This window comes from Aotus nancymaae, unplaced genomic scaffold (assembly GCF_030222135.1).
Source record: "Aotus nancymaae isolate 86718 unplaced genomic scaffold, 86718_ANA_hifiasm-v0.15.2.pri h1tg000057l, whole genome shotgun sequence".
Taxonomy (NCBI): Eukaryota; Metazoa; Chordata; class Mammalia; order Primates; family Aotidae; genus Aotus; species Aotus nancymaae.
Window position 1 is genome coordinate 70,443,563 of NW_026988471.1, and position 27,742 is coordinate 70,471,304.

The following is a 27,742-nucleotide window of genomic DNA, read 5'->3' on the forward strand; positions in this document are numbered from 1 at the left end:
TATGACCAATGGACAACAGCAGAAGCACTGCTTCTGAGGCTAGGTCAGAAAGCACCATACTGTCCTGCCTGGTTCTCTTGGGACACTCACTCTGGGGGAAGCCAACTGCTGAGTAAGGAGACCAACCACCCTTACAATTACCCTTAGCTCGTGAAGCTAAAGAGGTCACATGGAGGGGTTCCTGGAGAAGCCTCAGCTGAGCTCCCAGCTACAAGTCAGCATCAACTGCCAGGCACATGAATGAGGCATCTGTGACTGCCCAGTTGAGCCTTCAGATGGCCCTAGCCACAGATGACATCTAACTGCAACCACATGAGAAATCCCAAGCAAGAACTGCCCAGCAGAGCCCTCCCCAAATTCCTGATCCACAAAATCTTGAGCAAAATAAAGTGGTGGTTAATGCCATAGTTTTAGGATTAGGAATTATATGGCAACAGTAACTGGAACAATGACCAAATTAATGTTTTCTAATGAGCTCTATCACTTTTTGTACTTTTGAAAAGCAATTTCAGACTCACGTTGTATTAGTCAGAATAGACAAGGTTACACTGTGGCAAAATAATTAAGCCTGAAATCTCAGCAGCTCCATTCAACAAAATTGTATTTCCTGTTCAAGGACAGATAAGGAATTTTGCTACATCTGTTGAGTCAGGGAACAAAGCCCCCTCCACCTTGTGACATCGTCATCTCACAGATTGCCACAGCAGGGGCAGAAAGAACAATTCTTTCAAATGTTTCTATCTCACAGCACACCTCCATTCCGAAAGTGTCAGGCTATCCTAGACACACCACTTTTTAAAACTCACCAAGTGAGGCATCAACTGACAGCCTCCAGTACCTTTCTCTTTTTCCTCCTTTTAATTACAGCAAACCCCGGGTTTAAGCAGGGCACACAACTGCCTAGCTAGAGACTACATTCCCCTGCCTTCCTTGCAGGGAAGTGAGTCATGTGACTAAGCTTGGGCCAATGGGATAAGGACAGAAGTGATCCTAGAGCATCTTCTTTAAGGTACTTGTCCCGTATTCCTGCTCCACCTTCCCTTCCCTCTGACTGGCAAATGGTGATGCCTGGAGCAACCTTGTAAGTCATGTGTTACGGACAGCAAAGCTGCCCATCAGCCTGGTATAGCTCATTTCAGACTGAAAACAGAAAAATAAAATGTATCTTGTTAAGCCACTTAATTTTTTTGTGGAGGGCAGAGAATGATGATGGGAGTGTTATACTAAAATAGCACCTAACCAACCACTTTTTGCACCTTCTTCTCTCACCTACCTTCATTTTACAGTCAATACATTTGCATATTCCCCTTCTAATCTCTGCTTTTGAATCTGCTGTTACATTACTGAACTTCCACTATTAATTAGCTGAACTTCTAACTCACATAGCTCCTTTGAAGGCATGGCTTGCTTGATGGAATACTGATAGTGCAGTGTGGGAGAGAGGGGAGTGGATTCAGAGGTCCTGCCTCTCATCCTAGGGGGTGGGGTCAGGCTTAGACAAACCCTCAGGTCCACTGACAAAGACCTGCAGTCAAAAGTAACCTCCTAAAAATAAAATAAAGGCTAATATTAGGCATTCTTTAGTTCCCTGCTTAAGGTCTTATAACTTCCCCACCACAAATTTAAAACTCGGTTAATATAATGAAGGCAACTGGCATCATGGGTAAGAGTGCAGACCCTGGAATCAGAACCAATCTGGGTTTCAACCCCAGCCTTCCTAGCTACTACTAATATGACCGTGGGCAAATTAACTACTGTCTCAGTTTCCTTTCCTGTCAAATGGGGATAATAGGGCCCCACAGGGTAGCTATGAGAATTAAAGAAAATAATGTGTGTTGAGTTAGTTTGTAGACATATTACTAGAGGACTCACTAAATGTTACTTTTTTTTTTTTGAGACAGGGTCTTGCTCTGTCACCCAGGCTGGAGTGCAGTGGCGTGATCATGGCTCACTGCAACCTCCACCTCAGCACTTCCTGGGCTCAAGTGATCCTCCCACCTCGGCCTCCCAAGTAGCTGGGACTACAGGTGCGTATCACCACGCCTGGCTAATGTTTTGTATTTTTAGTAGAGACAGGGTTTTGCCATCTTTCTCAGACTGGTCTCAAACTCCTGGGCTCAAGCAATCTGCTTACCTTGACCTCCCAAACTGCAAAGATTACAGGTGTGTCTTAGTCTGTTTTCATGCTGCTGATAAAGAATACCCAAGACTGGGCAATTTACAAAAGAAAGAGGTTTAATGACTTACAGTTCCACATGGCTGGAGAAGGCAAGGAGGTGGAAGTCACACCTTAGGTGGATGGCGGCAGGCAAAGAGAGAGACTGGGCAGGGAAACTCCTTCTTATAATACTATCAGATCTTGTAAGACTTACTCACTATCACAAGAACAGCATGGGAAAGACCTGCCCCCATGATTCAATTACCTCCCACCGGGTCCCTCCCACAACACATGGGAATTCAAGATAAGACATGGGTGGAGACACAGCCAAGCCTTATCAAGGTGTGAGCCATCACACCCAGCCACTAAGTGTTAGTTGTTATGATAACTCTCTGCCTTTCCACATGCAATTCCCTCTGCCTGGAATAACTTTCTCCTTTTGTTCACCTGGGGAATTCCTTCACATTCATTGTAACTCATGTTTTGCAAGGTCTTCCCAGCAACTCAATCTGCCGGGAGCAATCAATCTGCTTCATCTGTGCTACTGCAAAATCACATACATCAATTCTACTTATCACAGTATACTGCACTTGTCTGTTTAAATTTCTGCCCCTCCTCACTCTGGACACAACTTATGTCTTATTCACTGCTAAATCCCAAGTACTTGGCAGATATACATTGTAGGGTCTCATACATGTTTGCAATAATGAACTAAATACATCCTTCAATTCACTTTAGAATCAAACTACCTTTCCTCTGTATTAGAAATTTGGCCTAACAGGCCAGGTGAGGTAGCTCACGCCAGTAATCCCAGCACTTTGGAAGGCTGAGGTAAGTGAATAACCTGAGGTCAGGAATTCAAGACTAGCTTGACCAACATGGTGAAACCCCATCTCTACTAAAAACACAAAATTAGCCGGGCATAGTGGTGCATACCTATAATCCCAGCTACTTGGGAGGCTGAGGCAGAAGAATCACTTGAACCCAGGAGGCGGAGTTTGCAGTGAGCCAAGATCACACCATTGCCCTCCAGCCTGGGCAACAAGAGTAAAACTCTGTCTTAAAAAGAAAAAAAGAAAAAGAAATTTGGTGTAAAAATTACTTCATTCTTTCTATCAGAAGAATTGTCCTAGCAAATTAAATTAATGCATAATTGTCATTGCTAATATTCTAAAAGGCAGTTATCTGAACAGGAACATCTATAGAAATGTTCTTTAATAAGACTTTTCTCGTCTAACATTTCTTTACATTCCTTTAAAAATTGTTGGCAGAGGCTGGGCACGGTGGCTCACGCCTGTAATCCCAGAACTTTGGGAGGCCGAGGCGGGCAGACCACGAGGTCAGGAGATCGAGACCATCCTGGCCAACATGGTGAAACCCCGTCTCTGAAAAAAAAAAGAAAAAAGAAAAAGAAAATTGTTGGCAGATACAATTCAGAATATCTTAAAAATCACAGTCAGTAATTGAAAATGTATTGACTTTGTAATGAAGTTATTAGAATTTTTTTTTTTTTTTTAGATGGAGTCTCGCTCTGTCACCCAGGCTGGAGTGCAGTGGCACGATCTCAGCTCACTGCAACCTCCGCCTTCTGGGTTCAAGTGATTCTCCTGCCTCAACCTTCCGAGTAGCTGGGACTACAGGTGCGTACAACCACACATAGCTAATTTTTTTTTTGTACTTCTAGTAGAGACAGGGTTTCACCATGTTAGCCACGATGGTCTCTATCTCCTGACCTCATGATCCACCCACCTCGGCCTCCCAAAGTGCTGAGATTACAGGCATGAGCCACGGCACCCAGCCAGAAGTTATTAGAATTTTAAGGAGAGAAAAGAGTTATAAAGAATACTTAGCATGTACATGGAAAGCTTTACCTTATAAAGTCTTTTTATTTGTTTCTCCTAATTGCCTTGTGATAGTGAAGACAGCTATATTCCTGTTACATGGGAGGTCACAACACATGATCAATCCATTCTACAGCAGACTCTACATTGTGGCTAACTTCAGTGGCACTTATAGTGGTCACTGAATCCACACTTCAAAACAATATTATTTTTTAGAGTTTTCTAAAGGGAAAAGAAACGTATCTAAGGATCCCTCTTTGAGGAGGATGAATATTATCATTCTTCTTTGAGGATGAATATTATCCTTCTTTGAGGAGGATGAATATTATCAAGAACCTAACAAAAGTTTCTAATGACAGTGACCATAAGTAGTCTTAAAAAGTAAAAGCCATTTTGTAAAAGACAGATTTAAAATACAAAGCATTAAAATAATTAAAATACCTCAATGCAGATATGATGCATTCCTCCAGCCTTGTTTTTCTGCAGAAAACCTGCAATTGGACTCTCACTTCCCAATGGATGTAGCAGTTCCATCTTGGTATTTCCCAGGTTGACAAAAACAACAGATACTCCATGTTCAGGAAGAGGGACCGCTTCACTTACCTGGGCCCCCAAAATATTCTTATAAAATGCTGCAGCCTTTTCCAAATCTGGCACTGCTATGGCTACATGATTGAGTCGACCCAGGTTCCACACAGGACCTGCCACTTGATCCAAGGGCTGTGACGTGGAAAAAGCTCTTACTGTTTGAACTGGAGCATGGAGTCTGGAAAAGAGCCCTAGAAAATTGAACAGCCATTGAGATTCTTCTTTTGAGAATTAATGCATTTCTAAATTGAATTTTAAAAACTAAACAAATAATGCATACCAAAAGTCACTATTTATGTATCTGTTCTTTTTAATTATTGAAATGAAACCAGGAGATAAATGGAAAAACTGACACCAAAATTACTCACTCTACTCTGCCCATTCAAATAACTGACTAGAATAAAAAACCTAATTCTGAGCTGCAGTTAGAGTTAAAACACAGAATAATATTTTTTCATAATAATTCATATTTACTGGTAACATTTAAAGGATAGTGGCATATTAAGAATTACTTGCTATTCTCTGCATTTCACAGGGGGTAAGTTTGAATGTGACAACAACACATATTTCATAATGAGAACAAGCAATTTTCTCTACCCGTACTCAATTTTTTGTCCCATATTTTGTAGTAAGTTCATTAAAGGTATAAATATACAGTTTTCTTTTAATGTGTATTTACTTGAATGATTATCAACTAAGGAAAATGTCTAATTGTTGGGGAAAAACAAGCAAAGATCAAGAGGATATTTAAATTATGAGGATTTCCTCTGAGACCAGATTTTTAAAACTGTTTTATAATTTTTAAGGATTAGAGGCAGAACTGTTTCTGAATGTGAAGAAACCTCCTTTCACTCAATAACTGAAGAAGGCTGCAACGTCTTTTCCTCGTGTATTATACTGCTTTCTGATTCCCAAAACACAGGAATTTAAGAACCAGATTCCTCCCAGAAGGAAAACTATATACATGTATGAGGTTCAAACATAATCTTGTAAAACTATATCATTTAATTAAAAGGTATGAAATAGCAAAAGAATATATATTTTAAACAAGTTGTTAGGTCTTAATGAAAAACACTTCAAACAGTATCTAGTATTATAGAGCATTAGCTAACAACAAAAAATTCCCCTTAACTGAAATTTTTGATAAGGAAATTAAGGTGATACTATTTAAGATCATAAACTGGATGCATCATAAGTCAGTAGAGGGCAAAATTCAGCCTAAGATGGTCTTCTACTATGCCCCAGTCTATAAAATGTCCAAAAGATTCTCATCACCATCAGGTTAATATAGCATAGTTCTGTGGATTTTTTTTTTTTTTTTTGGTGAAATAGTCTCGCTGTTTCACCCAGGCTGGAGTGAAGTGGTGTGATCTGGGCTCACTGCAACCTTCACCCCCCGGGTTCAAGCAGTTCTCCGGCCTCAGCTTCCAAGTAGCTGGGATTACAAGGACCCGGCACATATCTGGCTAATTTTGTATTTTTAGTAGAGATGGGATTTCGCCACGCTGGCCAGGCTGGTCTCGAACTCCTGACCTCAGGTGATCTACCCATTTCAGCCTCTCAAAGTGCTGGGATTATAGGGGTAAGCCACCATTCTGTAGTATATACACACAATGGAATATTATTCAGTCTTAAAAAGTAAATTCTGACACATGCTAAGATATGGATGAACCTTGAAGACATCATGTTAAGTGAAATAAGCCAGACACAAAAAAGAAAAATAGTGTGTAATTCCACTTTATATGAGTAACCAGAATTCACAGAGAAGGTAAATGGTGGTTGCCAAGAGCTGGGTCAGAGGAGAACGGGGAGGTGTTGTGTAAACGGGTACAAAGTTTCAGTTTGGGTAAGATGAAAAAGTTCCGGAGAGGGACGGTGGTGACTGTTGTACAACAAAATGAGTGTAGTTAAAGCCACTGAACTATACACTTAACAATGCTAAAATGGCAAATTATGGCTGGGCGGGGTAGGTCACGCCTATAATCCCAGCACTTTGGGAAGCCAAGGCGGGAGGATCACCTGAGGCCAGGAGTTGGAGACCAGCCTGGCCAACATGGTGAAATCCCGTCTCTACTAAAAATACAAAAAATTAGCGGGACGTGGTGTCGGCCGGCACCTGTAATCCCAGCTACTTGGGAGGCTGAGGCAGAAGAATGGCTTGAACCAGAGAGGTGGAAATTGCCGTGAGCTAAGATCACGCCACTGCACTCCAGCCTGGGTGACAGAGACTCCGCCTCAAAAAAAAAAAAAAAAAGGTACATTTTGCTTTACGTACACTCAACCACACACACACAAAAGTGGAGCCATTAAGTTTCAAGTATCTCAATAAAACAAATCAATCTTTGGAATACACTATCTTCATTTTTTCTTTATGCCAAGAAGTGTATGTAAGTTACAAAACAAACATGCACCTTTATCTGTACTCAGTTCTTGCAGTATGTATATGACCTGTTGGAAGTCATACTCTTCCCAAACCGTCAATCATTAAAGTGTGCAGTTCTAAAAATACAGACATAAAAGTGCCTTTTCCCAAATATTCATTTCTTTATATTTTTACATTCTGATTTTGTGTATCACCTAAGAAGAGGGTATGCCTTACAGTTAAGAATGTGGGCTCTGCTACTAAAAGGATTTACATTGAATGTCCCGGATTAACTCTGGGCATTACCACTTGGCACCTTCTTCCTAACAGGGAATCTCAGATTAAGGTAAATGCTTGCCCTCTCATAAAAGGGGGAAGAGGAAAAAATAAAAAGAATAAGAGGAGTAAGTGAGAGTCAGAAATTATTTCTGTCACAACTGGTTCTATCTACATATTTTTTAAAAATGAAGGCGGAGAGAACTCAAGGAAGTTTACAAATCCACATGCTTTTATCTTTCTAAGTACGCGATAATAAATATATTAGTGGACATGGAAAAAAAATCACTCCTTTTGGGATTTTTTTTTTGAGACAGAGTGTTGCCCTGTCACCCAGGCTGGAGTGCAATGGCGCAATGTCAGCTCACTGCAACCTCCCCCTCCCAGGTTCAAGCGATTCCCCTGCCTCTGCCTCCCGAATAGCTGGGATTACAGGCGCGCGCCACCACGACCGGCTAATTTTTTGTATCTTTGGCAGAGATGGGGTTTCACCATATTGACCAGGCCGGTCTCGAACTCCTGATTTCGTGATCTGCCCGCCTCGGCCTCCCAAAGTGCAGTGATTACAGGCGTGAGCCACGGCGCCCAGCCTCCTTTTGTATTCTTTACACCACTGACCTTCGAGTGTTCCCAATAGAAAGCTGATCATGCTAGGAGTTCCGCCGAAGTAGCTGTTTTTTTCAGGACTTGCTCTCCTCTCTGGTTTCTCCCCAGTCTCTTTATTGGTGCGCGGTAGAATAACCTACCGACCCGCTTCTATTTACTTCTGTCCCTGCCCTGCCTGACCAGCCGGGCAAGTTCCCTTGCCTCTCCCGCCCACATGCTGGAAGGTGCAGCGCCCAGGGCAAACAGCTCCCAGATGGCAAGGGGACTCATGCACAATAAGGCAACCCCCGCGCTAAGCGGAGGCGTTTCTGTAAGGTACCCTCTAGGTGCCGGTAGCCGCCGTAGAACGCGTCCCCGGGGCTTTGGCCACGCCGAGGCCTCCTCTGCCCCTTGACCTCCGTTCCCACGTGCCCAGCCCCACGGCGACCTTCGCCTGTGCCCAGTATTCACCTACGGAATTCGCGGCCGTCGCCTTCAGCGCGCGCGCCATCTTGGAAAGTAATCCGCTACATTCCGATCCGCCGGGGACCAAGAGAGACGAGATGCGGAGGGCGGGGCGGGAGGCAGAGGGGGCGGGGACAGATAGGTTAGGGGCGTGGCGGAGGTCGCTGCTTTCCTGCTACAACATGCCTACTTTAGCTAAAGCAGAAACTTAAAGCCAGAACTGGTCACCCTTTGTGGGCTCCTGAAAAATACAAAACGAAGTTTGGAGAGAGTTCAAAGGCGTCTGGGCTGACCATGGCGATTTTTGTTTCTCGCCCCCCTGCAGAAACGAAAGCGCTCGCGTCGCCTTTGGCTCCAGCCGAGGGTGAGTCCGGAACCTCCTGTGCACAGCGGAACTTTCGGCTCTGAAATCCAAGTTGCGCTAGGCGCATCTTTGCGGAGCGGTTTCCGGGCGGCTCACTTCGCTTGCATGCGGCTTTGTGTCGGGAGTTCCTGTCAGCCATGGCACCGCGGGTCTGGCGTCGACGGACCCTGGAGCGCTGTCTGACAGAAGTCGGCAAAGCCACTGGTCGGCCCGAGTGCTTCCTCACGTAAGTGCGCGGATCCCGGGCTCTGGGTGCGACCGGGGTCTCACGTAGACGCGGGTTGCCGGCCTCCGGCAAATTGTGGAACTGGGGGAACGTGAGGGGAAATGTAAATAACTTTTCCCCAAATTTCAGAGTTTATACTTTACTAGGCTATCAAAATTTTAAAAATTGTTAATATTTGTACAGTATGGATATCTCAGTTGAGTGTTACTGAAATCACCCTAACCTCACTTATTAACGCCTAGAAGCTTCCCTTGAGGCTTCTTACGCCCCCATCCGTCTACACGCAAGCTGTTGATTCCAACTATATGCTCCTAAAGCACTCAGTGTTGAGCATACTTTATTGAATGTATGAACTGGGTCACTTGTCTCTCCGCCACCACGACTAAGCTTCTTGATAATTAGAACTTTGATGTCTCTTCCCAGCACAAGCATTTTACACATAGTTTGTTGAAGAATTTCAAATATGATCTATAATATTATTACTCATGTATATTTCAAACCCCAACCTCTCCTTGAGTTCCCGGCTCATAGTAACTGCAGACTAAGCTTGGTTTAAATTCAGTAGCACACCACTGGGATATCCGCACTGTACAACTTTTAACGATTTTTAAAATTTTGGTACTGTCAAGCATCTCAAATTCACTGTGTCCAAAATAGAGTTGTTGTTTCTATTTAATAGAATTGTTTCTACCCACCTGTACTCTGCCATCCCCTGAAGTCCTTTTCCCATGCTCCACTACGGAAGCCTTCCCTATCTCAATAAATGGCACTTCTGGCTTTACAGTTGCTCAGACATAAAACTAGTCTGCTACTTTGATGTCTTCATTTTTCTCTATTCTCTATCTAATATCTTAGAAATACTGTCAGTTCTCCTTCCAGACTATACTCAGCATACTCACTGCTCTAACTCCAGCTTCAATCACCATTATCCTTTGCGTGGAATGCTGCATCGACCTTCTAATCACTCTACTTTTCCTCCTCCCCTTCTTCTTCCTTCGTGTAAATCATCATTTCATCCCTCTGCTTAAAATTTTCTCATGTTTTCTCTTTACACTTTAAAATGGCAAACTCTTACTCCTGAGCCATGCATAATTTGGCTCCCATCAGTCTCTCCAGCTTCACCTTCTGCCTCCTTCACACTCTAGCCGTGCTCACCTTTTTGTTTCTCAAGCTCACCTGTAGAGGATTTGCATCTTAGAGGATTTATTCTTGCTGTTTCTTCTTCCTGGAATACATGTTTCCCAGTTTTTATAAGACTATTTCCTTATCTATAAGTTTAATCTCAGATGTGGTATCTAAGAGAGGTTTTCCTTGACCACTGTAGCTAAAGCAAATGTTGATCATTGAATGAATTAGTGAATGAATGAATGGAGTGGTATATAATGTAGCAGAATTGATAATTTAAGGTTAATTCACTATATATCTCCAAGCAAATAGATTTGTAATGGTTTTCCTGCCCAAAATCTGTACAGCTGATAGACTGTACTTGGTTGACAGGTTTTATAGATCATTGTAGCTCATCAGCTTATATGTTGTTGGGGCCAGAATCTATACTTACACTTCATCCTAATTTGATTTTACAAGAGTTGGGTTTTTTAATCTCTATTAAGAGTGCTGTGAAATTTTTACCTATAATTCTAAATCTCACTTAATTCCTCCCAATAGGATTCAGGATGTATTGGCATCAAAGTTTACTTCTTTAACAAAAGTGCTTTATGACTTTAATAAAATATTAGAGAATGGTAGGATCCATGGAAGCCCTTTACAAAAACTTGTGATAGAAAATTTTGATGATGAGCAGATTTGGCAACAACTGGAATTGCAAAATGAACCAATTTTACAATACTTCCAGAATGCAGTTAGTGAAACAATTAATGATGAAGACATCAGTCTTCTCCCCGAGAGTGAAGAACAGGAATGTGAAGAGGATGGTTCAGAGATAGAGGCTGATGATCAGGAGGACCTAGAAGACTTAGAGGAGGAGGAAGTGTCAGACATGGATGGTGATGATCCTGAAGTGGGTGAGAGAGCTAAAAACTCAAGCAAATTTGATCTGAGGAAAAGCCCAGTTTTCAGTGATGAGGATTCTGACCTTGACTTTGATATCAGCAAATTGGAGCATGATGCAAAACATCAGCAGAGCATGGTGCAAAACAAAGGGCATGGAAAACCAAGAGAAAAGTCCATAGTAGATGATAAATTCTTCAAACTCTCTGAAATGGAGGCCTATTTAGAAAACATAGAAAAAGAAGAGGAGGAAGGAAAAGATGATAATGATGATGAGGAGGAAGATATTGATTTTTTTGAAGATATTGATTCTGATGAAGATGAAGGCGTACTGTTTGGAAGTAAAAAACTTAAGGTAAAGTTTTGAGAAAGGAGAGAGCACCTTCCTCCTAAAATTAGCTTCTGTTCTATTCTAGGGGAGATTTAATTGTAGTTAGAAGATTTAGAGATAAGAAATATTGTGCTCTGTCTTATCAGTTGTAAATGAATCTGTACTTCCATTCACTTTATGTTCCAGTTCTTATAGTTTTGTGGTAGTGTTATTGCTAGTTTCACCTAATAACTTTAAATTATTAGTTGTTAGTTTATAGTGTTATTAAGACAGAAAGTAATATATACATACAAATATATATGCATGTAGTTTTTTGTTTTTTGAGACAGTGTCACTCTGTCGCCCAGGCTGGAGTACAGTGGCGCAGTCTCAGCTCACTGCAACCCTCCTGGGTTCAAGTGATTCTCCTGCCTCAGCCTCCTGAGTAGCTGGGATTACAGGCACCCGCCACTACACCCAGCTATTTTTTTATTTTTTATTTTTAGTAGAGACCGAGTTTCACCATGTTGACCAAGCTGGTCTCAAACTCCTGACCTTGTGATTCACCTGCCTCAGCTTCCCAAAGTGCTGGGATCACAGGCGTGAGCCACTGCGCCTACCACGTGTGTGAATGTATTTTTCTATCCCTAATTAATAGTTTAAAAAATCTTTTCATTTTAGTCAGGTAAAAGTTCCAGAAATCTGAAATACAAAGACTTTTTTGATCCAGTTGAAAGTGATGAAGACATAACAAGTGTTCATGATGATGAGCTAGATTCAAAGAAAGAAGATGATGAAATTGCTGAAGAAGCAACAGAACTAAGTATTTCGGAAACGTGAGTATTTTGAACCATTCTTTACATTGTGAGCTGGAATTGCCCAATCATGTATGTGTGCACTCGTAGTTGTCAGATGTGTTTGTCTTAAGAAGTTAGATTCAGTAATACTAGTTATTCTTAAGATAGCCAGAGAAAAGTCGCTATATGTAAAGGGACATTAGAGATCACTTAATGAAGAAAAATATCACTGGTAGTAGCAATCAAACCTTTCTTACCGGGAACTTTGATTTGATTTTGTGCAAATAAAATCCTGTTATTTTTGTGAGATAAGAAATTTGTATATAGATTGATGAATAATTTATTTTCTATATCCTGGCTGTTTTTTGTTCTGTTTCTTACATAGCATTTTACCTAAATAGTATCTTTTGTTCCTTAATAACTGAATGATTTCGGAAGTTCTGAATATTTGGTTCCATTAGGCATATAAAAGAAGACCTTTATTAAGGGAAAATTTGTTTCCTTCTGTTTTTCTTTTTTTCTTTTTATCTTTTTTTTTCCTTCTGTTTTTCTAATGGAAAGTAGTATACTTCTTTTTATGAGAGTTTTGGTATTGTAGGGATGAAGATGATGACCTTGAAGAAAGTGACGACAGTAAACAACATAAAGAAAGCTTAAAAAGAGTGACCTTTGCTTTGCCAGATGACGAGAAAACTGAAGATACAGGTGTTTTAAATGGAAAGAAAAATTCTGATGAAGTTAAATCCTCTTTTGAAAAAAGACAGGAAAAGGTAATTAGAAATTTAAGGATTTTTTAATATGTTTAACATGGTTGTGGAACTCACAGACTACTGACATATCTTCTCTATTTTTCTTGTTCTGTTAACCATCCTTTGAAAACAAATATCTTGGCCAGGTGCAGTGGCTCATGCCGTAATCCTAACACTTTGGTAGTCCGAAGCAGGAGGATCACTTGAGCTTAGGAGTTCAGAACCAGCCTGGACAACATTTGTCTCTACCAAATATACAAAAATTAGCTGGGAATGGTGGTATGTGCCTGTAGTCCAGCTACTCCGGTGGCTGAGGTGGGAAGATCACTTGAGTCTAGGAGGTTGATGCTGCAGTGAGCTATGATTGCATCACTGCTCTCCAGCCTGGGCGGCAGAGCAAAACTTTGTCTTCAAACAGACAAACAAACAAAAATCTTCTTGCTACTCTCTAAAGTGAACTGTATAGAGATGCCATAAGGAAAGCATCTGATCTGCAAAAGGCAGTGCCTGCATTTCCCAGCCTATACCTTTCAGTATTTGGGGCTTGTGAGTAAAATAGTTGTTTCTGCTGGGCACGGTGGCTCATGCCTGTAATGTCAATGCTTGGGGAGGCTGAGGCAGGCGGATCACTTGAGGTCAGGAGTTCAAGACCAGCCTGGCCAATATGGTGAAACCTCGTTCTACCAGAAAAAAAAAATAAAAAGATTAGCTTGCTGTGGTGGCAGGCACCTGTAATCCCGGCTACTCAGGAGGCTGAGGCAGGAGAATCTATTAAACCCAGGAGGCAGAGGTTGCAGTGAGCTGAGATTGTGCCACTGGACTTCAGCCTGGGCACAGAGTGAGACTGTGTCTTAAAAATAAAATTTTAAAAAATAGTTGTTTTTTTCTCTGTCTTTAATGTCTTTATATGTATAGCATGTCTTTCCTGATAAAGCTGTCCTTTGAGCCTCGTAACTATTTGACTGCTCTGGAGGACACCGTGTATGTCTTTTTTTATTTGAGATGCAGTTTTGCTCTCATCACCCAGGCTGGAGTGCAGTGGTGCCATCTCAGCTCACTGTAACCTCCACCTCCCAGGTTCAAGCAATTCTCCTGCCTCAGCCTCCCGAATAGCTGGGATTACAGGTGCCTGCCACCACGCCTAGCTAATTTTTTTTGTATTTTTATTAGAGACAGGGTTTCACCACGTTGGCCAGACTGGTCTCAAACTCCTGACCTCAGGTTATCCACCCACCTTGGCCTCCCAAAGTGGTGGCATTATAGGTGTGAGCCGCTGTGCCTGGCCAACACCACCTCTGTCTTTGAGGAGCTCCACAGATTTTTGTGAGTGCCAAGTAGCTGGAATTTTAATTAATGCCATCACAAACATATCTTCCAAAGTTGGTAAAAATTGTTTATGTCATGATTTCAGACAAGTGAAATTTCATTTAATTTTTGTAGATATAATCTGGCTCTAATAATTTGGCTCCATCATTTATTTACCTTAAAATTTTTATCACAAAGTGAGAATAGGGCCAGGCACAGAGGCTCACACCTGCACTTTGGGAGGCTGAGGAGCAAGGATTGTTTGAGCCCAGGAGTTTGAGATCAACCTGGGCAACAGGCTGAAAGCCCATCTCCACTAAAAATTTTAAAAGTTAGCTGGGCATGGTAGTGTGCGCCTATAGTCTTTGCTACTTGAGAGGCTGATGGGGGAGGATCTCTTGAGTCTAGGAGTTCAAGGCTGCAGTGAGCTATGATTGCACCACAACACTCCAGCCTGGGCAACAGAGCTAGAGACTGTCTCAAAAAAAAGAGAGAATAGGCAAATAATAAAAGATACCAAGACTGTTAAAAGAATTGTTTTTAAAATCTGAGAATCTGAATTAAATGCGTGATTATCAGATTGTCCCCAGAAGATAGAGAAATTCTGAAGGAAAAAAAAGCACCATTATATAGTGTATCGAGTTAGTGTCCTTCTACCCCACTCTTCCCACCTTCTCCCCACAAAAAAGAAAGAAAGATTTGGTTTTACTATGAAATTAAATCAGACCTTCAAGTTAAGTTTCAATAAATCGATTTATATCCGTTTCCACATATAAAGAATAAAGTAGAAGTTTGAAACTTTTTTTTTGAAACTGTTAGAACATGAAAACCCAAACCTGACAAGGGTAGTATTAAAACAAACACACACACAGAGTCTCATTCATGAATAGTGATGCAAAAATCCTATAGCACAGTGGAAATATTATGCCACACGACTGCATGAACCTTATTCACTTGAATCAGTATTAGAAAATCTAGTATGATTCCTGATTATGACGTTAAGGAGAAAAAACATATGGTCGCCTCCATATATGTCAGAAATTCAATATTCATTTCTAATTTTTTTTCACCCTAGTGAAATAGAAATACATCTAGCCAAAAGCTGCCATCATGCATGATTGGTGAAATTCTAGAAACATTCCTTTAAGATCAGGAATAGGGCTGGGCGCAGTGTCAGGAGCGAGATCAGGAGATTGAGACCATCCTGGCTAACATGGTGAAACCCCATCTCTACTAAAAATACAAAAAAATTAGCTGGGCATGGTGACACATACCTGTAGTCCCAGCTACTCAGGAGGCTGAGGCAGGAGAATCACTTGAACCCAGGATGCTGAGGTTGCAGTGAGCCGAGATCGCACCACTGCACTCCAGCCAGGGCGACAGAGCGAGACTCCATCTCAAAAAAATAAAAAAAGATCAGGAGTAAGACAAAATGTCTTAACATTCTTTTAGAAGCATAAGCCAGTACAACTACAAAAGATAAGAGATTAGGAAAACAGCCGAGTGCAGTGGCTCATGCCTGTGATTTTAGCTCTTTGGGAGACCCAGGCAGGAGGATTGCTTAAGATCAGGAGTTCGAGACTAGCCTGGGCAACATGCTAAAGACTCTACAAAAAATACAGAAATGGGCTGGGTGTGGTGGCTCATGCCTGTAATCCAAGCACTTTGGAGGCCAAGGTGGGCAGATCACCTGAGGTTGGGAGTTCAAGACCAGCCTGACCAACATGGTGAAACCCCGTCTTTTAAAAAAAAAAAATACAGAAATTAGCCAGGTGTGGTTGCACATGCCTGCGGTCCCAGCTACTTGACAATCTGAAGTGAGAGGATTGCTTGAGCCTGGGAGGTGGAGATTGCAGTGAGCTGAGATCATGCAACTTCTCTTCAGCCTAGGCAACAGAGTGAGACTATTTCAAGAAAAAAAAAAAAGAATACTGTAGATGTATTTATATTTTATTAGGAGTGAGAAATGAACTCATTAGTATTTGGAGAGGAAACCCAATGGGGAAAACTGAATTGATATTAGGAAAATAAGAGAATTCTGTAAGGTAGCTGAAAAGGCTGGCATTTTATACACTGAAGTAATAATTGTTGTCTTTTAGAAGTTAGAGATGATGACTGGGTGCGGTGGCTCATGCCTATAAACCCAACACTCTGGGAAGCCAAGATGGGCCGGTTACCTGAGGTCAGGAGTTCGAGACCAGCTTCGTAAACATGATGAAACCCTACCTCTACTAAAAAGTACAAAAATTAGCCAGGCATGGTGGCACATGCCTATAATCCCAGCTACTTGGAAGGCTGAGGCAGGAGAATTGCTCGGGAGATGGAGCCAAGATTGCACCACTGCACTCCAGCCTGAGTGACAGAGTGAGACTCTGCCTCAAAAAAACAAAAAAAGAGGTTAGAGACAATAAGAATTTGAGTTTGGAGTCAGAAGGGTCAGACTCCATGAGATACTAATATTTTAATCAAAAAATTAATTAACTTTAGGATGCTCTAATAATCAAAATTGGTAGTGGCTTGTGAATAGATAGATCACTTGAATAAAGCCCAGAAATAAACCCAAATCCTTCTGGGGAAGTTTGGTATATTATAAACATGGCATTTTAAATCAATGAAGAAAAAAATTATTTGCAGCTCACCCCACCATAGGCAACGGAATAGGAAGTCATTGACAGAATCAAAAGATGGCAGGAACAGAACAGAATTGTAGAACAGTACATTTCTTGCTTTCCGACTTTTCGTTTTTGTTTTTGCTTTCCTACTTTTTAAAGTAGTTTTTGCTTTTATACAAATATAAGTGTAATTTTATTTTCTAAATGTATACTAATTATTTTGTCTCTTTCTTAGATGAATGAAAAAATTGCATCTTTAGAAAAAGAGTTGTTAGAAAAAAAGCCTTGGCAGCTCCAGGGGGAAGTGACAGCACAGAAGAGGCCAGAGAACAGCCTCCTGGAGGAGACCCTGCACTTTGACCATGCTGTCCGGATGGGTACAGTGCTCTCTTCTGCAAAATGTTCACTTCTGTGCTTTTTCTATGGTTCTATTTCATACAAAGATTTGGAGTGATGTTTCTTCTCCCTCAGCTTTTTATTTTAAAAACTTAAAATGGCTGGGCACGGTGGCTCACACCTGTAATCTTTGGGAGGCTGAGCACTTTGGGAGGCCGAGGCAGATGGATCACCTGAGGTCAGGAGTTTGAGACCAGCCTGGCCAACGTAGCAAAACCCTGTTTCTACTAAAAATACAAAAATTAGCTGGTATGATGGCAGGTGCCTGTAATCCCAGCTACATGGGAGGTTGAGGCAAGAGAATCGCTTGAACCCAGAAAGGGGAGGTTGCAGTGAGCCAAGATCACACCACTGTATTCCAGCTTGAGCGACAGAGCGAGACTCTGTCAAAAAAGAAAAAAACAACTTGTAAACACAGAAAAGTTGAAAAATACTACAGTGAACATCTGTATGCTATTCAACTTTATTCACCAGTTACCATTTTGTCGTATTTGCTTTCTCTCCCTGGCGTATGTCAGATTTTACATGTGCCCTTTTTTTAAGTAAGTTGCCGATCTCATGGCACTTCATTTTTAAGTACTTTTGCAGATATCTTCTAAGAACTAGGACATTCTCCTATATAATCACAATACCATTAATACACCCCCAAAATTTAACATCCATACACTAATGATACCTAATGTATAGTTTATAATCAACTTTCTTGTAGTAATAATCTGTGTAGAAGGCTTGCATCCTGTCATGGTCCACTGATTAAATTTTAAACTCCGATCTGAAACTGTGGTCATCTCATTGCTTTTTTTCTTGTTCCCACTAAGTCAAAATGAGTTTTTATTTTATTCAATGGAAGAGAGAATGGAAAAGAGGGGAAGAGTCTCTAGGTACCTTGGATAAAATATTAGTACTTACTACCATATGTATTCTAGTTTTGTGATTTTCAAACTTCAGGGAGCATCACCAGGCTTATTAAAGCACAGATAGCTGTCCCTCTTCCCCACTTTCTGATTCAGGAGGTGTGGGGATGGGAATTTGCATTTCTAACAAGTTCCCATGTGTTGCTGATGCTGTGGGTCCAAGGACTGCAATGTGAGAATCAGCAGTCTAGTGGATATCTGCCTAATGAATAAATACTGTATTTCTTTTAGCACCTGTGATTACAGAGGAAACCACCCTTCAACTGGAAGATATCATTAAACAGAGGATAAGAGATCAGGTCAGTAAGAATTAAATTTAACTTAATTGAAATGTCACTGAAATGTTTAGAAATAATGTGAGAGTAGGAGTGTTGCTTTTTAAGTTAATGTTCACAAGCCTTACATCTAGGCTACCCAGGCAGCTTTTGTTGTGTGAGGTGCTGCTCTTTAGTAGTACCTAGGAAAAATGAATATTGTGCCTGAGAGAAGCCAGAAGCCATTATCCTTTCTTGTGAGTCTTGCTGACCTTTTGGATGGTACTTGATGAAGCTGGTGGCTGACCTCTGGTGATTGTACCCAGGACCCTTGGCTTAGGCACAGTATCTGGTGTGGCAAATCACTCAGTATATTTGTCTTAGTCTTTTTTCTATTTCCTTAACAGAATATCTGAAACTGGGTAACTTATAAAGAAAAGGAATACAGTTATGGAGCCCAAGAAGTCCAAGCTCAAGGGGTCTTCTTACCAGTGGACATTCTGCAGAGTCCTGAAGTGGTGCAGGGCATCACATGGTGAAAGGGCTGAGCATGCTAAAATGCTGGCTCAGGTGTCTGTTGCTCTTCTTAAAAGCCACCATTCCCCCCACCTGATGATAGCCCATCAATACATGAATATGACTGCCATTCATGAGGGCAGAGCCCTGGTGATCTGGTCATGTCCTAGAAGGCCCCACATCTCAGTATTGCCATGTCAGGGATTAAGTTTCAACATGAGTTTTGGAGAGGACATTCAAACCCTAGCATTGTGGTAGTACTACAATTTTAAAACCATTTCTCAATGGTGTATGTTTTTCAAATGTTAAAAACCTAGTGGTTTTTGTTGAAGAATTGATCTGATTTTGTAAACTTAGAATAAAACTTTGATATATGGGATGTACAATAAGAGATGGCTTTATAATGTGTATAATGCTTGCCTATACTTCTGTGTCTAAAATAGAAAGGATTTGAAGGGTGAGTATCATGTGCAGAATATCTTAAAATTTGAAATGAAACATGTTAAACTAAAAGCTTGACTTTTAAACAAACTGTGATAGGGAAATGTGGAATTAAAGTTGGTAACCAAGTAGGAAGACTCATTTTAAACCAAAAACAGAAAAGGATGCCTTCTTTGCTTTCCTAGTGCTTATTTTTTGTGATTTGAATAGTTTTTTCAGAAGCTGAAAATTTTCTTTTTGCTACAATTTGCTTACTCTGGAATAATAAATATTTATTATAACAATGATATTTATCATAATTATTAATACATTAACAATTTATTAATATATTGATAATATTTATTATAATAAATATTCGAGAGGAAGATGCTTAAGTGAACCTAGAAATAAATTGTAGGTTTTGTTAACTTTGTTCTACCTGCCCTTTATGTTTCAGGCTTGGGATGATGTAGTACGTAAAGAAAAACCTAAAGAGGATGCATATGAATATAAAAAGCGTTTAACCTTAGACCATGAGAAGAGTAAATTGAGCCTTGCTGAAATTTATGAACAGGAGTACATCAAACTCAACCAGGTGAGGAAGCCTGTAAGCAAAACCATTATTATTAAAGAAACAGAAGTAGAGAAGTAGGCTTTTTGTGACTGTTGAAATCATGAAACAGAAATCTTGAGCTCTTCAGCTACCTTGTTTAAGTATAAGACAGAGCATGTTAGGAATAGAAGGATTATAATATCCCCACTTTATGTGAGGGGTTGGGGGGTTTGCTTTGCAATTAGGCTTTGGTCACCTGATACTTTTACAACTAATTATTAACTTTCTAGCAATTATTATGGTGGTGCTACAACTTTAAAGCCATTTCTCATTGATATTTTGAAGTTACTGGTATATTTTACATGATTATGGATTCTTTCTGATTTTTAGGCCTGTTTTTTCTTTCACTTAACTAAAAGAAATCTCTGGGCTGGGCGTGGTGGCTCACACCTGTAATCCCAGCACTTTGGGAGGCTGAGTCGGGCGGATTGCCTGAGGTCAGGAGTTCGAGACAAGTCTGGCCAACATGGTGAAACCCTGTCTCTACTAAAAAATACAAAAAATTAGCCAGGCGCGGTGGTGTGCACCTGTAATCCCAGCTACTCAGGAGGCTGAGGCAGGGGAATTGCTTGAACCAGGAAAGTGGTGGTTTCAGAGACCTGAGATTGCACCACTGCACTCCAGCCTGAGTGACAGAGCGAGACTCCATCTCAAAAAAACAAAAACAAACAAACAAAAAAACCCAGAAATTTCTGGTTAAGTAATAGGACAAGGTCATATTTTCAGGAATATTATATGCCTATATGATAATTGAATTTTTCCTTCACATTTGATTTATTGGGAATATGTTTAATATGTACTTAGGGATCAGGTGGCATTTTTCTTCTGCAAAAGCCATTTACAATTCCTACCAGATTTTGTTAATAAATGCCCCTCAGGTAGCAACAGCAAATTTCCCTGATGCCACGGTGAAGTTGAAGAACTGAAAAGATTTGAATTAAAATTCTTCCTGCCTACCTTGCAATCCAAGGTGGTAGCTGAAAGAGGATGTGTACAGTTTCATTTGAGTCTTTGAGGAGATTCAGTAAATACAGAAAGTATTTGGTGACCACAAGAGTTAAAAATTAGATATGTAATGCAGTAGCTTATGCCAGCTCTAAATGTCGTTTTATTTCTCTCTAAGAAGTCAACAGCGAGTTCAGAAGTTTTTGAGGATAGACTTGGATTTCTAGTATATTCATTAGCTAGGCTAATTCTAGAAGTGAAATGATGGTAAACAGCACATGTAGGAGCCTTTACTCACAGTTGTGTATGTAATGTGGCTCAGAAAATGCTACATAGCAAATTCATTGCTATGTATTTGATTTCATGGATATTGTTACCTAGAATGAGGTGAAAGGACATGTTTAGGATTTTTTTAAGTGTGAGGTAAGTTAAAATAGTAAGAAGCAGTAATAGTGTGATGATGCCTGACCATGGTTGGAAGGTGGGTGCTGATGATGGACATTGTAAACAGACCTGGCTGCATCTCTGTCATCAGGGTCAGGAGGCAAAGAGCCTGTCGTTTCCAAGTTCTGGTGGGGTTTTTTTTTCATGTCTTAATAACAAACAAAAAGCCTTCTTAGCCATTTAGAATAAGCATTTGGGGCCAAGGGGGACAGAGAGAGAAGCATTAAATTTACTTTTTCTCTTCAGTAGAATTAAAATTGCAGTCAATTTTTCAATGCGATTTGTCAGAATAAATCTTTAACACATTACATGTAAATAAAAGGTAAAAAAAGCCCCTACCATCCAAATGGATGTTTGGATAATTTGATGAAGTCTATATTAACACTACTTCTTTTTTTTTTCTTTTTAATTGATGTGAGATTTACATAACATAAAATTAACCACTTAAGTGAACCAATTGGGAGCATTTAGGACAGTGTAACTTACTAGCTCTATCTAGTTCTAAAACATTTTTATCAGCCCACAGTAAAGCCCCATATGCATTAAGCAGTTGCTCCCCTTTCCTCACTTGCCCCAGCTCTAACAACCCCCAGTCTGCATTCTATCTTTGTGGATTTGCCTATTCTGGATATTTGATATAAATGGAATCATATAATATGCAGCCTTTCATTTTTTACTTCCTTCACTTAGCGTCATGTTTTCAGTACTGTGGCATTTGTCAGTGCTTCATTTCTTTTTTATGGTTGCACAGTATTCTATTGTGTGTATGTACCACAGTTTATCTGTTCATCCATTGATGGGCATTGAGGCTCTTACCACCTTTTGACTGTTAATAGTGCCGTGTACATGTATTTGTTTGAGTATTCGTTTTTAATTCTCTTGGTTGTACACCTAGGAATGGCATTGCTGGGTCAGATGGTAATTCTCTGTGTAGCTTTTTGAAGATCTGCCAAGCTTGTTGCCACTGTGCCTGCATCATTTTACATTCCCATCAACAATGCACAAGGGTTCCAGTTTCTCCATCCTTGCCAACACTTGTAATCACTTGCTGTATTCCTTTTTAAAAAATTGTAGCCATCTTAGGAGTAGCTTAGTTTTTGGCAGAAGTAAATGCCAAGGGAATTAAATTTTTAGCTTCTGAATATTAGAGGTAATGGTTACTCTAGCTCCTAAAATGCACATCACATCTCTTCTTTGGTAGGTGCTGGAACTCACACAGTACTGCTACTTTTAATTTTGCTTTTGGAGTGTTTCTTTGTAGATGAAGCTTTGGTGATGAGAAACTGGGAATACCCTCATTGGCCTTTAGTGTTTTGTCCTGTGATATGTATCAAGCCACTTAGTTTCACATTGTTGAACTTATTTCCTAAGCAAAAAACAGCAGAAGAAGAAAATCCAGAGCATGTAGAAATTCAGAAGATGATGGATTCCCTTTTCTTAAAATTGGATGCCCTCTCAAACTTCCACTTTATCCCTAAACCGGTAAGTGTGTTAACAGTTCAATGTGTAGCTAGAGCAGGATGACATTAATAGCTCTAATCCTTTGTGAGACTAGCTCATTGTTTCAGGATACAAACCTGCAGTAGCCTCCTGTAAATTCCAGGCAGGGTCTCCATGAGGAAGGCTCACTTCTGGTCCCATGACAGTTCTGGCTCTACCCAGATCTTCAGTCAGCCCCTGCCAGACCCTCAGCCATAGCCACAGGGACTCCTCCCTTCTCCTCCCTCTGAGTCTTCTGTTGCATTTTCATTGTATAATGGGTTTGGAGACAAATGGATATTTATACCCAGCATTCACGGAGTATCTGCTATGTGTCATATTAGGTTCTTTACATACATTAATACTTAATGCACACAACACTGAGGCAGGTACTATAGTATCCATTTTGCAGGTGAGAAAACCAATGTTTAGGAGGCAGGAGGTTGAGAACTAACTCTGGGCCCATGTTCTCTCCGCTGCATGATGTTCTCTCACTAGGCCCAACCCTCTCAAATGCCCTTCCGCTGTCTGTTTGACTGTAACCCAGACTTTGCTCAATACCTGTCTACTCCTTGGAGCCTCATCTCCTACTCACTAGCTTCTGTGAACCCATAAAACATGCTTGTGCCATCCTGTGGCACTTGCTCACCTGTTGCCCTTTGGTGCCTGTGTTGTTGTCTGAAATGGAATGTCATGAATTAAGGACTAGTCTAGAAGTCAGAACCTGAGTTAAGTTCTGCTCCTAACTAGCTTTGTATACGGGCAATCGCTTTATGTTTCATCCATACAGAAGAGCTCATCTCCAAGATCCTTTCTATTAGTTGATGGCTAAGTGATATTTTCCTATGCAAATATTTTATCTTCTTAGACAGGAAGCTTTTATTACCTGTTTTTTGTTTAGTTTTGTGTATATGTATGTTTTTAATCTAGTTGTAATTACACGCAAGCAAGTTCTTGATGGCAGGAGCCATCTTTAGATTCCCAAGGTCCCTACTATGGGCTGTGTAAAATAAACAGGTGAAGAGATGAATGGAAGTTTTCAACTCCTCTTGTCCATCAGGTCTTACTGATGTGAAGAACATGGGCCCCTTCTGGGCTTTACCTGTGTTATCTGGCTCTTCCCACCCCTTTGGTCTCCCTTAGCTTGCTACCCCAAGCCCCGCTAATCTTCCGATTCCTTCAGAACGCCAAGTCCCTTGCACCTTCTTGCTGTGCTCTTCCCCGGCCCTATAGTCTGCACTTCCTTTCTGGCATGGCTGGCTCCTTTTTATTGCCCAGGCTAGATGCCTTCCCCTCCTTGCAGATGTTCCTTGGCTCCTTACCTAGGGTAGACTGCCCCTTCCCACCTTGCTGCATGTCTCACCACTCGGCTCCTTTTCCTCATAGCTACATCGCACATTCGCAGTCATTGGCTAGTTTATTGCACTCTACTTGTCTTAGGCAGCACAAAATGTATCTACTGTTCCACTGTGTTCCTCACACTAGCAGGATCTAACGCAGGGAACCCCTTAGACATTCCTTGGAATATTGAGAAGTAAAGGAGAAGTGAATGTATTTGTGTCTGTGTGCCCCAAATGAAAAGTTTTTCTTTTTTCCCATAAGTAATCTAGAATTGCTAGTGTAGGTTCCCCTTGATATTACGTTTTTCATGTTCAAGTTGGTATTTCACATGCAATCTTTGTAGACTCCATTTATCAATCACAGCCATCATTTTATGTGGCTTTTTTTTTTTTTTTTTTTTTGGAAATGAGTCTCACTCTATTGCCCAGGCTGGAGTGCAGTGGCACAATCTTGGCTCACTGCCACCACATCCGGCTAATTTTTTTGCATTTTTAGTAGAGATGGAGTTTCACCATGTTGGCCAGGCTGGTCTCAAACTCTGATCTGAAGTGATCCGCCCACCTCGGCCTCCCAAAGTTCTGGGATTACAGGCATGAGCCACTGTGCCTGGCCTTTTGTAACTTTTTGCACTGTCTTCTTTTTCTCCATATTTCTCTTAAAATGCCTGAATGGAACACAGTGTTCTTAATAACAGTTGAATAGTGGTCGGTCCAGTGGAAGAAATTATTTCTTTCACACTCATTTTTCTCTCACTTAGAATCCAGGATCCTATTGTGTTTATGGCTTGTTTTTATTCTTTGTGAAGTTTCCTTGAGCAGATAACTCCTTGGACAGTACAGTGATGAGGAAGAAAGAATGCTAATGTAACTGCAGTATATAGTACCATTTTAATCACAGGATCAGTATGAAATCTGTTTTAATGGCTGCATTTCTTGGGTAGTTCTTTCAAAAAAAGACAAAAAAACTGAAGCAGATGGTCCTTCAATTAACACTGCTTTCCCCTTTTTGTAATTGATAGTTTTGATTTATTTTGATACTATTTAGTTTTTCAAAATAGTTCAGTATTATTTCATATTTATGTTTATAGAGATGTTTTCAGTAGTTGAAAGGTGAGGAAATTTATCAGCAGTCTATATTTGACTCTTGTTCTCATAAACATCTTTCTTTGCATCTTTTCCTGTACACTTCTTAGAGCTAGCTTTTTTTTCTGTAAGCAAAGTCAGATAATATTAATAGAAATCAGTAAATCTTACCAAAAAGCATTATAGTTGTTTGAGAATGTCCACATGCATGGTAGATAGGAGTAGTTGAGGAAGAGATAGAAGAACTGATGTTTGAAGATGGCAGAAATGTTATGTAAAAATGTAGAAATACCTGCTGTTGGAACGGTTTTCAGACAGAAAACCCTAAAATACCCAGGTCTCTGGGATCCTGAAGCAGCTTGTGCCACCCTTCAGCACTGCTGTCATGCCAGTCAGCTTAGGACTTTGGCTGTCACCATATCTAACATTTTAAATTATCTCCCTTAGGTGTGCTGACTTTTAAGCAAGTGAAAAAAAGATAATCTTCATAAAGTATTTTATATATTATACTTTAAGTTAATAGGTTCACAGTTCACAAGAGTCCTTTCTGGCTTCCTATTGAATGTATTATCTCTTTTCTAGCCTGTACCAGAGATTAAAGTTGTGTCAAATCTGCCAGCCATAACCATGGAGGAAGTAGCCCCAGTGAGTGTTAGTGATGCAGCTCTCCTGGCCCCAGAGGAGATCAAGGTAAGAAGCCAGTGTTGAAACCTTAAATTTCTGTTACAAGTTAGTTGATTATAGCCAGACTCTATTTATTTAATGTCATTTGCCCTGCATTTGCAGTTTTTAATCAATGTATCTCAGTAGTTTCTAAGTATAAGCAAACTAGTAATGTTATAATATTCAAATACCAGTCTCCTATATTCTGGCTTTATTATGAGGCACAGGTTTGAGGGTTACTATAAAAGCAGTTATGAAATAGCTAATATCAATATCTTGTTATAATCTGGTCTGAATACTGGCAGTGATGGTAAGTTTCAAACAAATTGTTTGCATTGCGTATATACTAGCAATAGTTTAATATCAGCATTTTCCCCTTATTTTATTCATATGATGCTAATTTGTAATGGGATCTGGATCTAGAATGGAGCATCTGGTTATCAGAAGAGGTTGGATAAATCAAATGCAGCAATTCCTGCCATGTGAACATTGATGCTCGTGCCTTACACAGTAATAATGATATTTCTGTCAGGTGCTCATCTTTCTGGCTGGCTTAGCGGCAGAGCCTTCTTTTTCCCTCCTCACTTGATGTACTACACCTACACTCACCCCTTCTGTTGGAGCCTCTGCCACCTCAGTGCCGGTGACAGCCCTGGCAGGATAGGCTGGCAGCTGAGGAGAAAAGAGGGAAAACTGATCCTCACTGGAGAGATGTTTCCCTTCCCTTCCTCTGTTCCTTGATCTCTGGGCCCTCTGTCCTCAGTTCAGTTGCTGTTATTAGCAGCTCAGAGCTGAGGCTGTCTCTGGCGTGTCCCTGAAGCCCATTGGAATCTAAATGCTGTGGAGGGCTTGCTTCTTTTGTGCTGTTAGCTTGAGAACCCAACTTTCCATGTTGCCTTTGTCAATTACTTCGGGAACTGAACCGTCACTGTAAGAGTCTGTGCTGTCATAGAACGCATTTCAGGTTTTAAACAGCTGAGTTACCAACACTTACTGGAATGCAAGTGGAGATTGCTCTGCATCTTCGTGCATTTGGCCACAGACGCACAGCCCACTTGCTGGCTACCATGCAGTTTCTTCCGTTCCAGTTTCCTAGTTGTTAAACTTGGTTAACAAATATGTTGGTGGTTATTTTTTAATAGGAGAAAAATAAAGCTGGAGATGTAAAAACAGCTGCTGAAAAAACAGCTACAGACAAGAAACGAGAGCGGAGGAAAAAGAAATCTCAAAAGCGTATGAAAATAAAGGAGAAGGAGAAGCGGAGAAAACTGCTTGAAAAGAGCAATCTAGATCAAGCAGGGAAATACAGCAAAGCAGTAGCTTCGGAGAAGTTAAAACAGCTGACCAAAACTGGTAAAGCTTCCTTCATAAAGGTAAGGACAAGGGAAAGAAAACCGCTCAAGGGGGCCTTTGCTGGGGGAAGTGGATAGCAAAGGCCTCTGGGTGACTGGAATGTCTGAGCCAGCTGCCAGCCCACTTCCTAGATGGAGATGCATGATACTGACCACCTGGAATCACAACCTTAAATGTTCTGCAGTTTTTCATGTAGGGTCCTCACAATAACCTGGGTCCTGGCAGCAGCTTTTCTTTCACTCCTTTCTCCCTTAGATTATAAGAACATTGTAACAGTATAGAATACCTCTATGCTAACTGATTTAGTTTTCTGTAATTCCAGTCCTTTTTCATATTTGTAGTTGTATACATTGTTTTAATGATGATGTACTATTATATTTTTGGCTGTTTTCACTTATAAGTACATTTTACAGCATAAGCATGTGTTATTTTTAATTGCAGGATGAAGGTAAAGACAAAGCCTTAAAGTCCTCTCAAGCATTCTTTTCTAAATTACAAGATCAAGTAAAAATGCAAATCAATGATGCAAAGAAAACAGAAAAGAAAAAGAAGAAAAGACAGGATATTTCTGTTCATAAATTAAAGCTGTAATATATTTTGAATATAATGTAAATATTAATGTGTAAGCTTATATTGTGCCATTGTTCTGTTTTATAATAAAGTTCTTGAGAACCTTT

General features: G+C 40.5%; 2 protein-coding genes across 6 annotated transcripts in view; one reads left to right on the forward strand and one right to left on the reverse strand.

The window, feature by feature from the left end:
* MCEE (methylmalonyl-CoA epimerase) overlaps window positions 1-8,605 on the reverse strand; it is a 23,555-nt gene extending 14,950 nt beyond the window's left edge. Inside the window, exons 1-2 of one of the 5 annotated variants that reach the window (XM_012475660.2) lie at window positions 8,282-8,369; window positions 4,603-4,778 (exon numbers count right to left, since the gene is read on the reverse strand). In XM_012475660.2, the coding sequence (XP_012331083.2) occupies window positions 4,603-4,778; window positions 8,282-8,321 (216 nt within the window). In that variant the 5' untranslated portion in view covers window positions 8,322-8,369. Of the gene's footprint in view, window positions 1-4,440; window positions 4,779-7,843; window positions 8,226-8,281 lie in introns of those variants that run through there. The other 4 variants (XM_012475658.2, XM_012475659.3, XM_064364221.1 and 1 more) reach the window with 4 other exon arrangements.
* On the forward strand, window positions 8,439-27,742 carry MPHOSPH10 (M-phase phosphoprotein 10). The gene is made up of 11 exons (XM_012475657.2): window positions 8,439-8,865; window positions 10,531-11,227; window positions 11,864-12,018; window positions 12,578-12,749; window positions 16,881-17,022; window positions 18,187-18,254; window positions 19,603-19,740; window positions 22,519-22,629; window positions 25,632-25,739; window positions 26,855-27,085; window positions 27,507-27,742. Exons 1-11 carry the CDS (start codon window positions 8,777-8,779, stop codon window positions 27,654-27,656), a joined length of 2,061 nt encoding a protein of 686 aa, XP_012331080.1. The 5' UTR covers window positions 8,439-8,776; the 3' UTR covers window positions 27,657-27,742.

Coding starts and splice junctions, on each gene's coding strand:
- MPHOSPH10 (XM_012475657.2), top strand. CDS start 8,777: ATGGCACCGCGGGTCTGGCGTCGACGGACCCTGGAGCGCTGTCTGACA. Junction 12,019..12,577: donor GAACTAAGTATTTCGGAAAC/GTGAGTATTTTG, acceptor TTGGTATTGTAG/GGATGAAGATGATGACCTTG. Junction 17,023..18,186: donor TGACCATGCTGTCCGGATGG/GTACAGTGCTCT, acceptor TATTTCTTTTAG/CACCTGTGATTACAGAGGAA.